The sequence below is a fragment of the Ovis canadensis genome, chromosome 5 (genome assembly GCF_042477335.2).
Source record: "Ovis canadensis isolate MfBH-ARS-UI-01 breed Bighorn chromosome 5, ARS-UI_OviCan_v2, whole genome shotgun sequence".
NCBI lineage: Eukaryota > Metazoa > Chordata > Mammalia > Artiodactyla > Bovidae > Ovis > Ovis canadensis.
In genome coordinates, this window is record NC_091249.1 from 72,128,687 (window position 1) to 72,142,517 (window position 13,831).

A 13,831-nucleotide genomic window follows, 5' to 3' on the forward strand; every position below is an offset into this window, starting at 1 on the left:
GTTTGTATCTTCTTCTCCTTTTTTTTATTGCAGCAGACTTGAAGAAGAGAAGAAAAATGTTGGCAAGGAAGAAAAGGAGAAAGCCGAGACTGAGAAAGTCAAGAGAGAAGCAGCACAGGTAACTTTTTCAGGTCCTTGGAGCCACATGAACACCCCATTCTCTCTGGGAAAGAAAGAGAGAGACCCCAAGTACTCGTTTTTTTAATAGTTTCTCTGACAAATTACCAGAAACTTACTGGCTTAAAACATTACAAACTTATGACTTTATGATTCTTTAGGTTATAACTCTGACATGGACCCAAGGGGCTAAATCATAGGGTTGGCAGAGCTGTGTTCCTTTCTGGAATCTCTACAGGAGGGCCTGTCTCTCTGCTTTTTCTAGCTTCTAGAGGCCTTCCATGCGCTTTGGGTCTTGGGCTCTTTCCATCACCCTTAATCACTGCATCTCTAGTTGTTCTGTAGGTACAGCTCCCTCTCATTGTGCAGTCTTAACTTGTCCAGTTTTAAGGTTTGACCCTTGTGATTTCACTGGGCACACTAAGACAGTCCATGATAATGTGCCCATCTCTAGGTCCTTAACTTATTCACAACTGCAAAGTCGCCTTTGCTCTGTAACATGTTCACAAGTCCTGGATATCAAGATTTGGACAGATTTTGGGTCAGGAGCTAATATTCTGCCAACCACAAACTGCTTTATGAAAGGGACAATAAATTACTGTTTTTAATCTCTCACAGTGCCCAGCCCAGAATAATATTTGAATTAAGTTGAAGGTTTTCTAATGAGATAAGTGACAGTAATCTTATATTCCAAATAATGTGTGACCTCAGCATCTGAAAAGTGTCTTGTCTAGTATCGACCTTCTGCATCATCATCTTGATGCATCCATTATGTTTGGGGCATTATATCCTAGTCTTCAAAGGGGTACATGGAGGAAGCATTCAGTATTTCATTACCTGATGCTTAACTCCTCCCTCATTTGGCAGGAGCTGTGCAGTGAATATCGTAACTACCTGAGGAATGGACAACTTCCGTGCACCAGAGAGAACGACCCCATTGAGGGCCCCGACGGGAAAATCCACGGCAACACTTGCTCCATGTGTGAGGCCTTCTTGTGAGTAGAGCTGCGGCCACTGTTCTTCCTAAGCGCTGGAGAGGCTAGGCCTGCGGTGGGCGAGAGAGAGCATGCTGAAGGCTTCCTCTCTGAGGCAGGCAGTGAAGGTGACCTTTTCACTGAGTTTGGGGATTTACTATTACAAAGCTGTCTACTTAGTGCATTTCTTTAGAGTGTTCTCAGTGTTCTGAAAGGTACTTGAATTGCTATTAAGGGGGGACCATGTACTAAGGGGAAATTCCCCCTTGGCATACAAGGATTGGTCATTTTTGTTCTGCATACATACTGTCATGAATAATCCAAAGATGTAATCACTGGGTGCTGACAAATTGAAAGTACCCTATCGTCTCATCAATTTTTTAAGTATCCTCATTGCTTCCTGGGAAGAAGGACCACATCTTTGTTTTCCAAAGGAAATATAGTGAAAATTTATTTACTGGTTAGGCACAATACCTGTGCCTTTAGGTAACACTAAAAATAAGAGGTGTAGAAGTAATGGAATATATCTATCTAGAGAGATCCCCTTTAGGATAATAGGTATGATACTGGGAATGGATTGATCCCCCTGCCTTTCTCTTACAGCCAGCAAGAAGCAAAAGAAAAAGCAGCAGCTAAATCCAGAAAAGCTAAGAGAGAAGCTGAAAAGGTAGTTATCCTGGAAGCTTCATACCACAATGAAGCTTTGTAATTTCTCTTTAAAAATAACTCATGGGATCACTGAAGGCCTATGTGCGAGAACTCAAGGTTCAGTTAGTCCAGGCCTTGATAAAATTTTCTTAAAGAGTCAGACAGTAGATATTTTAGGTTGTGACTATTTGGTCTCTGTCGTGACTACTCAACTCTACTACTATAGCTCTAAGGCAGCCATGGATAATATGCTAACAAATGGGCATTTATTTTGCATAAATAAAAATTTCCAGTAACTTTTTTATTTATACAAAAAGGTGGTGGGCCAGGTTTTGCTCACAGGCCATAGTCTGCAAACTTCTAATTTACTCCATTGCCCTATTTTTAAATGAAGATTTAAAATCCAGAGAGAGGAAGAGCTTGCGTACAAAGGTAGTGAGAGTATTGGTATCAGAATCTTTATGTTTTTCCAAATTTGTCACACTTGAAAAATGGGAACAACAGAATTCAAACTTGGACTTCATAACACCAAATCTAGCAGTAGCTCCATACAACATGGAGCTTTGGATGAACGCATTTGGTCAAACCAGGAGGGCCCCTTGCTTTCATTATGTCTGGGGCCAGCATTTGAGCAAAAATTAGAGCAACATTCCCAAATAATATTTTCTTGGTTCCAAAAGGACTGACTCCAGGTAGATTTCTCCAGGTTTGTGGTCATTTTCTTGCCCCCATCAAAAACTATTCATGTTAAAAGTAATCTCTAATGAAATATCACTTGGAATTCTGAATGATTTGGTTTGTTTTACAACTGTATTTCCCACAATTGAGAATCTGAATTTTTAAAATATTAGCTCATATGCTTTCCTTTTTTCAACATCAATAGGAGACTAGTCTTCAGCATCAGGTGATTTCTGATTTCACATTAGCTACTACCAATAAGCCATCCTCTCATATTTCTTTTGCTAAATATGACCAGTCAGGGAATCTGGCAGTGAACCTTGCAGCAGAGCTGGGAAAAGTCACTCTTGTATTCACTGAGTTTCAACTGGAAAAAAGTTACAGAAAAAAAACCAAAGTCAATCTTACTTGCCATTGGTAACTAATTATATGATCTTGATTATTTGCTTATTCTATCTCAATTCCTCATAAATTTACTGAGTACTTCTGAGATGTCAGTCATTGTAGATATGTGTCAAAATATATTATCTCACATTATTGTCATAACAATTCAGCACATGTACTGAATACTTAATACTGGCCATTATTATTTTAACTGTGTGGAATTAATATTATTTTCATTTTTTAGAAGAGGCAGTTGAGGCACAGAGAGGGCAAGACCCCTCACCCAAGGTTGCAGGGCAACAGATTAGAATTCTAACAATATTAAATAGCCATCAACACATTGGGTTTGTCTGGACACACATGGAATATTATGTTAAATGCTTTAGGAAAGGGAAAGAAATCAGAATGAGAAATGGTGCAAATGACTGAGAAAGACTGGTACAAAATGACTGAAGTACCTGGGGGTGCTTTGCTATGGGAGGACAAGAGGACTTTCTCCAGATATTTGAAGGAGTCCGTGTGGAAGAAGAAAAATATCCTCGGTTTTTCTGAGGGAAGTAAGATATATTGACTTTGCTTACTGGTTTGAAGGAACATACTCATCCTATTTGTAATGACATCTTAGGAAAATAAAACCCTATGAATAAGTATCCTATAGAAGTGATTAGAGTTCCTTTCCAAGATCCTCCTAAGTAGCACATGGCTAATGTGTGGGAATGATCTAATAGAAATTCTGGAATGAATTATCTGGCGGGTGATGATCTCCTTATCACTGCAGGTGTTCCAGTGCAAATTACACAACTTATTGGCAGGCATGACATAAAGGGGATTATCAGGTGAACTTCAAAGTTCTACCTCAACCTTAATTCTTTAAAATTCTATGCTGTATACAGTGTTCTTATTGCCTTACAATATAATAGACAATAAAGTCTTAAGAACTGTGTCCAGTCCTCTGAGAACCCAGTTTATAAAGAGATTCTTGCTTATGTGTGACTGCCAGGTTCAGTCTGGACTTGGAAGCTAAATCTCAAGGAAAAAGAAACAGGAACCTCTTTTTAAGTCCTGTGGTCTTATTAGGAATTGAACAAACCAACTGCCAGAAAGAAACATTCATAGGTCATTTTCCTTTTCCTTTTTTTTTGTCCCCAGGAAGCACTTAGTAGGGACCCAGCAGAGTTATTTTCAAGAAAACACCCAAGCTCTTGCCTTTTCTCCTCCTTTTAGGATGCATGCAGTGAATTTCGGAGTCTTCTTCAAAATGGAAATCTTTTCTGCACTCGAGAAAATGACCCCGTGCGTGGCCCAGATGGCAAGACCCATGGCAACAAGTGTGCCATGTGCAAAGCACTCTTGTGAGTGTGCAGATGAAGTCCATGCTGTGGGTGGCAGCGCTGGGAGGATAGTATATAGTGTTGGTCCTTTCCTTACATGTATTGTAAAAGCAACAAATGATCATGTGTAAATCATTTGAGGGTGCCTCTTTCTTTACAGAGGCTCAGATTCACAATTCTAGAAACAGACACTAGGCGACCAAGTTATTCCACTACATTCTCCATTAGCTCTGGGGCACCGCCTCACAGTGGATCACACCATTTTCCTGGTAAAATTCTAAGTTCTGTGCTGTTAGGTGGATCCCTTCTCTGGATTATTTTGTAATCCCATTCAGAAAGAACACACAGATTTTACTACCAATCTAACTCCTCTACCTACATTTTTTTAAAAATCACATGTTTAGGAAATTAAAGATAGCTCTTTACACAAGGCTTGGAAGTACATCTGAAATATTTGTCATTTAACAGTCATTTGCTGAACATCTAGAATGTTTAAGTGTATAATGGTTATATAAAGATGAATGAAATAGTATTACCAGAAATGATAGAGTTCAGTAAGGATTAGACATGGGAATAAATTAATATAATACAAAGGAGTAATTGCTGAATGAAAAATGATGTATACAATGTGTTATGGTAGTTCAGGAAAGGGAGAGTTACTAGAAAGCTTTATGGAGGGATAAAATTGGACCTGGTAATTTGGATAATATGTGAACAGTACAGGAAGGAATGAGGATAAAACAGGGAACTGCACAGGTAAAATCTAAAATTAAGGAAGATGTAGTGGGTACATAAAAGCGCAAGTCATTTTAGTTAGAACTTACCCACTTCACCAGCTTTGAATGCCAGATCATGGATTTTGAAGCCAATTCTATATATAGTGGCAAGCTGCTAAAATTTTTCAGCTAGGAGAATAAGTGGCATAAATGTGGTTCCTTTTTGGAAGATTCATATGTTAGCAGTAAAAAGAAAAGCAAGGTACCAAAATTCAGAATACTGTTGGTGGTAGTAGGGAATGACAGTAATCCAGCAAGAGGTAGCTAGAACACAGAGCTAGAATAGAGGGTGAGTACATCAACACGGGAGACACGGGAAAGTGAAACCAATGTAAGCAGCTAGGTGAGCTAAAGAAGAGGGAGCAGCTAGGGATGGTTCCAGTGTTTTGTTCTTTCTCAAGGAGAATTCAGGAGGAAGAACACAGTTGGTAGAGGAGATAATTATGTAAATAATTAAACACCTCTTTAATATGAGTTGTTTTAGAGAAATTGCTCTGGAGATTCATATGAGCATTTACAAAATGCTAATTAATTGCTCACCAAGTCTTGCTTGGGGTTCCGTAAATGCTGGTTTTCTTCTACTGCAATAAGAGTCTTCCAGGCAAAAGGATGCAACATAATGCATTTTTCTATTTTCAAATAAGAGGGCCTGCAATGTAACAGATGTTCAATAAATGCTGGTGAATTCTATAAAAATCTAATTTGGTCATAGGATGAGAAACTCATAGAAATGCATTCCACCTCTCTGTAATCTATTACTCCCTACCTCCCACTTTCTAATTTTCAGCCAGAAAGAAGATGAAGAAAGAAAGAGAAAAGAAGAGGAAGATCAGCGGAATGCTGTGGGCCATGGTTCCAGTGGTGGTGGAAGAGGGAAAGCTAAGGTGAGGGCTGCCTCTAATTCCATAACCAGAGTGGGCTCAGCTCAGTGCACTGGGGTCATGGCAGAGCCTGTAGTCAAAGGCTATAAGTGTACACAGTGCTGAGCTGGAGAGCATCCTTGGAAGACAGGGGATTTCCCCCTTATGACTGCAGAGTAATATCCAAGCAATTTTTAGTTTCTCTAGGGCTCACTCTGACTTCTCTGAACCTGAAAATAATTAACATGATGACCTGATCCCAGTCTCCTGACTCCTCTTTCTGTCGTCTAGTTTGAAGCCAATACATGATCCTAGGAGAGGAAGTGGCATAAATGTAATGATGTTTCACATCACGTGCTCTTCAGGTCCTTTCATTATGCGCTCTCTCTGACTGGAGCCACTTTTGGGAGGCATATTTGCTATTGTTCCAAGACAGGATAATATGGTGAAAGAACATAGGTTTTTGAGTCAGATGGTTTAGGGTATGAGCCTCCCTTTGTCACCTGGATTTGCAAAGCATTGAATAAATCACTTCATCTCACTCAACTCTATAGTTTCTCTTACTTAGCAGTACTCCTATAGGGATACAGTAACTTAGGCGAGTGTTGACACATTTCCTGAGATGTTTTAAATGTCACTATGACAATGTTGCATACAAGCCCACTCCTCAGGCATGTGAGCACAACTGCTAAGATCACAGACACCTTGTCTTTGGTCGTATGACCTGGTCACAGCCATCTTATCTCTAGTCATATGACCTGGGGATGTCAAGACTCTCTCTTTGCCTCCAGATCTGACAGGCCCAGTGTTTGCCTTTGAAAAATTTTGGCTTTTCTGTTTGTGCATATCTTCTCCTGTAGGAGGTTGAGTTCTTACTCTCAGGTATAGACTTGTTAAGACTCTTTGCCTATCTTGTCTATAGTTTACTCAAGCCTGTCTTTGGCATTTTGCATGATTTTGTGCTTTCTCCTAGCACTTCTTTCTCTCTTCTATCTATATTAGAGGTCAGCATTTTTTTTCTTTTCTGTAAAATGCCAGATAGTAAATATTTTAGGTATTGCAAATTACACACTTTCTGTTACAACTATTCAACTCTGCCACATCTACGAGAAATCAGCCATAAATAATACTTAAATAACTGAGTGAGGATGTGCTTCAAGTTTTATATATAAAACTTCCTATATAAGAACAGACAGCAGGACAGATTAGTGTTGTAGGCTATAGTCTGCTGACCCTTGATCTATGCGATTAGATCCCAGCCAGCTTTATAATTTCCTTGTGTAAAACCTTAAAAGCAACATTACCCATGACAGCTGACCTCTTAGAATATGGATGATTCCAGCCCCTCTTCTGTTGACAGCAATCCTAGGTGTTACATGCTGTATAAGAGGAGATAGATAAGAACTTCGGACTCAGATTATTTAACAAACTTAATAAACATACAACAGACCAAGTCATCCAGGGGGCCTACTCTCTTTTCCCTTTTCAGGACCAATGTGCTGAGTATCGGGAAAAAATGAAAGATGGAAAACTCAGCTGCACTCGCGAGAGTGACCCTGTCCGTGACGCAGATGGAAAATCATACAACAACAAGTGTGCCATGTGTAAAGAGATACTGTAAGTGCTTTGCTCAACCTGCTTGTCTAAAAGACAGCCACATATTCCTCCTGAATTAATGGCTGTTTCTCATTTGCCTGTAGCTTCTTTCATGAAAACTACCCTCTCTGTTAATTCTCAAATATTATCTCCTTCTCTTGCATCCCCTAAGGAACAATGAGCCCAAGCAAGGGCAGCTAACCAGTGGCTGATTCCTACTCTATTTTGTATCATAATTCTGTGAACTCTAGCCACTGGAGATTTTCTATCAGATCTGTGACTGTAAACTGAATTCCACCAGACTGAATCATTACAAGTAGTCTCTTTTTCCTAGTATTTTGTTAAGGTTCCATGACTTAATGTTTGTTTGAATCTTCAGGTTACGTTGACTACCACTTCCCTAATTTTATTTTATTTTCAATTGAAGGATAATTGCTTTACCGTATTGTGTTGGTTTCTATCAAACATATCAATCAGCCATAGGTTTACGCATGTCCCCTTCCACCTGAACATTCCTCCCACCTCCCTCCCCATCCCATCCCTCTAGGTTGTTTGAAAGAAATGAAACTCAAACTGAGCCCCAGTTTGAGTTCTCTGAGTCATATAACAACCTATTTCTTATATATGAAAAGGGAGCTCCCTAAAATACACACACACAGATATTCATGTTATATATATTCATACACATTTCTTTCAAGCATAAAGCCAAATGAAACTCTGAAAGAGATATACACATACCAGAGTTCTGTACTGTTTGGATCTTGGATCAGAATCACCTGGGTTATTAAAAGTCAGATTACTGAATCTCAATGTAGATCCTCTCAGTAAAACTGTTGGGATTGACAGTGAAACTGATTTTTAAAATCTCACAGGTCATTCTTAATGTACATGAAAACTTAGGAACCACTAGCATAAATATTTTATCAGAAAGGTAAAAGATTAAAGAAAACCCCCCAAAACCATAATCCTAAGGTACTTCCTATATCACTTGTCTTCTATCTTAGGATCCAATGATAACCTAGATAAATTGAAATATTAGTGCTAGTCACTCAGTCATGTCCAATTCTTTGTGATCCCATGGATTATAGCCTACCAGGCTCTTCTGATCATGGAATTCTTCAGGCAAGAATACTGGAGAGGATTGCCATTTCCTTCTCTAGGAGACATTGCCAACCCAGGGATCAAACTTGGGTCTCCTGCATTGCAGGCAGATTCTTTACCATCTGAGCCACCAGGCAAGCTTAGGAACAAGGAATAAGAATGGTGACTTGGTAAGGAATTAAAACTACAACTGATGAAAAAAAGGTGAAAGAACTGAGGAAGCTGGACTTGGAGATCTGAAGCCTGCTTTTAAATATCTGAAGGAGTAATATCAGGAAGAGAAAGTGGATTTAGCAGTCTTGTTCCATGCTTTCCTGAGGATGTCAAGTAAGGATGAAAGCTACAGGGAGATTAATTTGGACATATATAAAGGAGACTTTGAGATTAACTGAATATCTCACTAGAATATCTGTCTTGTAATGGGGAGCTTCTTAATACCCAAGGTGACTGTCCATCTCTGAGAGGTGGAGAGAGATTCTCTATGAAGAAGGTGAATTAGAATATAGAAACTCTTAGGCCTCTTCCAAACCTGGATATGTGTTAACAACACGACTACTGAAATCTTTTCTTTTTTAGGCAAAGAGAAGCAGAGGAAAAAAACAAGCAATCTGTCTACAGATCAAATGGGACTGATTCAGCATCAGGAAAGGTAAATCATTAACCAGGTTTTGGCAAGAATGGTCTTTCTGTAAGTCATTACTTGACTATCAAAAATGTGGAAAGAGCACTCCAGTGTTGGCAGTCAAGATCTTATGCTTAGAAGCTCAGAAGTCATCATGAATGTGAATATCACTGATAACTTGTTCAGTGTGGAAATTTAACACCAAATGGAAATCTTCCAGCCTAACACTTTATAAAACACTTTTACAAAGAGTAGTTTATTTAATTATCTCAATAGCCTGGTCAACTAAGATTTTCCCTATCTCATTTTATAGATGGGGAAAATGAGGTTTGGCTGCTATAACAAATTATTACCAACAATAGCTTAAAATAACCCTGATTCAGCATCATACATTTCTGGAGTTCAGAAGTCCTAAACAGGTCTTACTGTGTTAAAGCCAAGGTGTCAGAGAAAGGCTGCTTTCCTTGGTGGAGGTTCTGGGGAAGATCTTTTTTTTTTTTAACTTCTAGAAGTGCCTGCATTCCTTGGTTTGTGGTCATCTTTAAAATCAGCAGGGGCCAGTAGATTCTTTTTTTTTTTTTTTCAATGTTGTATCATTCTGACTCTGGTTTTCCTGCCTTCCTGTTTCACTCGTAAGAATTTTTTTGATTACACTGGGCCCACCCAGATAATCCAGCATAATCTTCCCATTCTAAAGTAACTTGGTTATAAAGCCACCTAACCTTGCTGTGTGGGAACTCTACACTGGACCGCAGTGGCGTCCAAGTGATCATTTCTGGAGTATGCAGCCTTACATGGCAAGCAGGAATTAAAGTTGAAGATGGAATTCATCTTCAGAAATTACCACTTGGACACCTCTGTGGTCCAGTAAAGAGCCTCCCACAGCAAGATTAGGTGGCTGCCCAACTCCTGAGTCAAAATCTTCAAAATTTTCAAGCTCAGTCAAATACTATGTGAAAATAGCCATCTCCAATATAATTTTTCCTTCTTTTCAGGATGTATGTGATGAGTTTAGAAGTCAAATGAAAAATGGAAAGCTTATTTGTACCAGAGAAAGTGACCCTGTGCGAGGTCCAAATGGAAAGACACATGGTAACCAGTGTGCTATGTGCAAGGAAAAGCTGTGAGTATTTTTCAAAAATGAGCTTTTAATTGTTGAGTCTTAAAGTAAATAATCACTCATCCGTTCAAGACAATTTTTTTTTAAAGCATACCTGAGGTGTTTCTTCATTTTGGTTGAAACATTTCTTCTCATTTTTCTCTTTAAGGGAAAGGGAAGCAGCTGAAAAGAAAAAGGAAGAGGAGGAATACATGAGAAACACAACCGGAAAGGACAATGAAAAACAGGTAATATACGTTAGACATATCTTGTGCTCAGTTGCTGTCACATCTGACTCTTTGCAACCTCATGGACTGCAGCCCTCCAGGCTCCTCTTGTCTATGGGATTTCCCAGGCAAAAATAGTGGAGTGGGTTGCCATTTTCTTCTCCAGGTGATCTTCTTGACTCAGGAATCAAACCCACATCTCTTGCATCCCCTGTATTGGCAAGCGGATTCTTTACTATTAGTGCCACCTGAGCATGCTTCTCGGAGAAGGCAATGGCACCCCACTCCAGTACGCTTGCCTGGAAAATCCCATGGATGGAGGATGCAGTCCATGGGGTCGTGAAGAGTCGGACATGACTGAGCAACTTCCCTTTCACTTTTCACTTTTCATGCATTGGAGAAGGAAATGGCAACCCACTCCAGTGTTCTTGCCTGGAGAATCCCAGGGACAGGGGAGCCTGGTGGGCTTCCCTCTATGGGGCCGCACAGAGTCGGACATGACTGAAGCGACTTAGCAGCAGCAGCAGCAGAGCATGCTTATACTTAAATTTGGATGAGTGGTTGCAAGCTTGGTTTATTCAACAAATAAACAGAATGCATATTATAGAATGCATACTCTGTCCCAGTTGTTGTGAACATGATGATAAACAAGAAAGACATGACCAGATATTCAAAGAAATAGCATGGAATTTAATTGTCCTAAGAGCAACTCTGCTGCAGTTAACACACATTATAGGAACAATGGCAATTGTCAAATTATTGTTATTATCAACTTGATCTCCCCTCTAAAGTTTAAAAACAATTATGCAAATAGATGCCAAATTTACACACAAGGAGATCGAAAGCTTGGAGCTCCAGCTGGTAAATTCTTGACTTGGCACTCTAGTGCCATCTTGTGTTCAATTTGCAGTTTTAAAAATAAGGTTCAATGCTTTACAACACCAGCACATAGACGATGACACAGTGCAGCCTCTTCTAATCCATCTATGGACTGAGAAAAGAAAAACCGTGAAATTTCCCCAGGAAAGTTTTCCCATTAAGGAGGCAACTTTTCATTAGTTTTATACTGACTAAGCAAAATTAAACATTAGTAATGGTCATTTTTGAAAAATATATTGGGAATATCTGTTACCCATATGTTGGTAGATCAATGGCTTTGAGAAAATACTTTAGTGTACAACTTCAAATGATCTCTACTGGACATCTATTCTAGATTGGTAAATTTCTTTCAAGTTTAAAAATATCTATTTCAAGAATTTCAAACAAGGAAAAAACCTATATGTACGTATAGAAAATACCTAGATTTTTTTGTGCCTGTGGCAAAAAGAAAGCTACAGTCTTATCTACAAATGTAAACTAAAATAAACTTTACAAAGTACATGCACCATCATATTTAAATCTGCCCACAATCAATGCAGTAGGTGGTGGTGTTCCAATTTTACAGTTGAGGAAAAAATTCAGAGACGTTAACTACCCACAGATAACAAATAGAAGAGCTAGAGATTTGCACCCAAAGAGCAAAGGCTGCAATATACTCACATGGGTGCTACCATAAACACAGATCTATGTGGCATTTTAGGTACTTATAAGAGGAAAAAGCAAATTCTAGCAAATTTAAAAATGATGGCTATGAGACATTTCATATGTTGATCAGGTATTCAATTCCAGAGAATAGTTAAAATGCTATTAAACAGAGAAAAGTAGGTCTGGAGTTGTTCATGGTACCACAATTTAAAGAAAGGTAACTCCAATCTAGGTTATTGATAGTATTTTTAAAGATAATTTTCCCATATACTGTAACTCTTTGGGCTTAAAAAAAAATGTTTAAGACAAACGTCTATGGATGTTAAAAAATTTCAACAGGGGTCAAATCCTGTGGGCACAGTTCCACTGCCTTCTTTTTAAGGTTCTTATTTTTCAAGGGGTAAAGATGGTAGCTAGCTCCATGTCTTAGAGATGTACCAGGAGTCTTATCTTCTGCCGTGTAAAGGCAAAGAAGGCAAGGAATCTATAGCCTGGTTATTAATAGGTTTCTGACCTCTGTTCCAACACTGATTTTAATCACTTAATATCTGTGAACTTTTTTTCTCCCATCTGTAAAATGGGGATAATGTGTGCTTATCTTACAGATTTTTAAATGACAACCAAAAGAAATCCATTACCACGCACAACAAAATGCTAAAAATATAATACAGATTTGATGAAACAATTAAAAAAATTGTTCTTGAGGAACAAAGCTAAAACTTGAGATGTTTATATGCAGCCTTTCCAAAGGATGTCTTTCAATTCATTCTAGGGCTTTTTAATGTGTGAAGTAATGAGTTGAGGTGCAGTGCAACAGGTTTGGGGTTCAACCCAATGAAACTATATAAAAATGGCCCAGGCTGCCTTAGGTGGTAGTGAAATTCCACTGGGGCCGACAAGTACTTGAAAGGGATGCTGTGGAGAGGATTCAGACTTCTTAAGCAGATACTGAACATAGTGCCCATAAAATGGGTCCCCAGCCTCCAGGATCTAATGCCTGATGATCTGAGGTGGAGCTAATGTAATAATAACAGAAATAAAGTGCCCAATAGATGTAATGTGCTTGAATCATCCCCAAACCATCCCCCGAGCCCCAGTCCATGGAAAAACTGTCTTCCACAAACTGGCCCCTGGTGCCAAAGAAGTTGGGAACTGCTGCTTTAAAATATATTTATCTCTAAAATTTTATTTTCTCTAGATTTTTATTTTCCTCCTCAAGAGTTATGAATTTACATATAACCAACCAATCATATTTTCTGTTTTAAAGATCAGATGATTGTAGAAACCTCTTTTTTGTTGTTGTTCTTATTGGCAGGATCAGTGTCATGAGTTCCGGAACATGGTGAGAGACGGAAAGCTTATTTGCACCAAAGAAAACAACCCTGTTCGAGGCCCAAATGGCAAGACGTATGCCAACAAGTGTGCTATGTGTCAGAGCATCTTGTGAGTAGAGAGGTTTATGAGTTTGATATGCTGTGTCTGCTTCCCAGAAATCAGTTCCTTTTAATTTAAAACTTATGGTGTTTGGCATCACACATTAAAATATATATACTAATAGCTCCTCAGTTTAGAAGAAGACAGTAAGTTTCCAAAGTAGATTCCATAAGAAATTTCTATTTTGAATATTATGAGAAGCATAATCATAGCAGGAGCAGCTGGGATAGGAGAACACCCTGTTGTATCATGCCAACATCACTGACCTTCAAAGAGGAGGTGTCTCAGATAAGTGACATGGGACAGGCCCATTTACTCTGCAGAGCCTCAGTTCCTCCTGTATATAAAGAGAATAATAACTACACAGTAGAGTTTTGGTAGGGATTCAAGGAGATAATATTTTTAAAATGTTTATAAACTTTAAAGCATAATAGCAATGTAAAGAACAATCAATACAGGA

General features: G+C 38.8%; 1 protein-coding gene across 2 annotated transcripts in view; it reads left to right on the forward strand.

The window, feature by feature from the left end:
- The window catches only part of SPINK5 (serine peptidase inhibitor Kazal type 5), an 88,208-nt gene that overhangs the window by 54,409 nt on the left and 19,968 nt on the right, over window positions 1-13,831 (forward strand). The window contains exons 20-29 of one of the 2 annotated variants that reach the window (XM_069592361.1): window positions 34-118; window positions 985-1,112; window positions 1,695-1,758; window positions 4,026-4,153; window positions 5,696-5,792; window positions 7,258-7,385; window positions 9,042-9,114; window positions 10,083-10,210; window positions 10,356-10,434; window positions 13,253-13,380. In XM_069592361.1, coding sequence (XP_069448462.1) covers window positions 34-118; window positions 985-1,112; window positions 1,695-1,758; window positions 4,026-4,153; window positions 5,696-5,792; window positions 7,258-7,385; window positions 9,042-9,114; window positions 10,083-10,210; window positions 10,356-10,434; window positions 13,253-13,380 — 1,038 coding nt within the window. The remainder of the gene's footprint in view (window positions 1-33; window positions 119-984; window positions 1,113-1,694; window positions 1,759-4,025; window positions 4,154-5,695; window positions 5,793-7,257; window positions 7,386-9,041; window positions 9,115-10,082; window positions 10,211-10,355; window positions 10,435-13,252; window positions 13,381-13,831) is intronic. The other variant, XM_069592362.1, reaches the window with a different exon arrangement.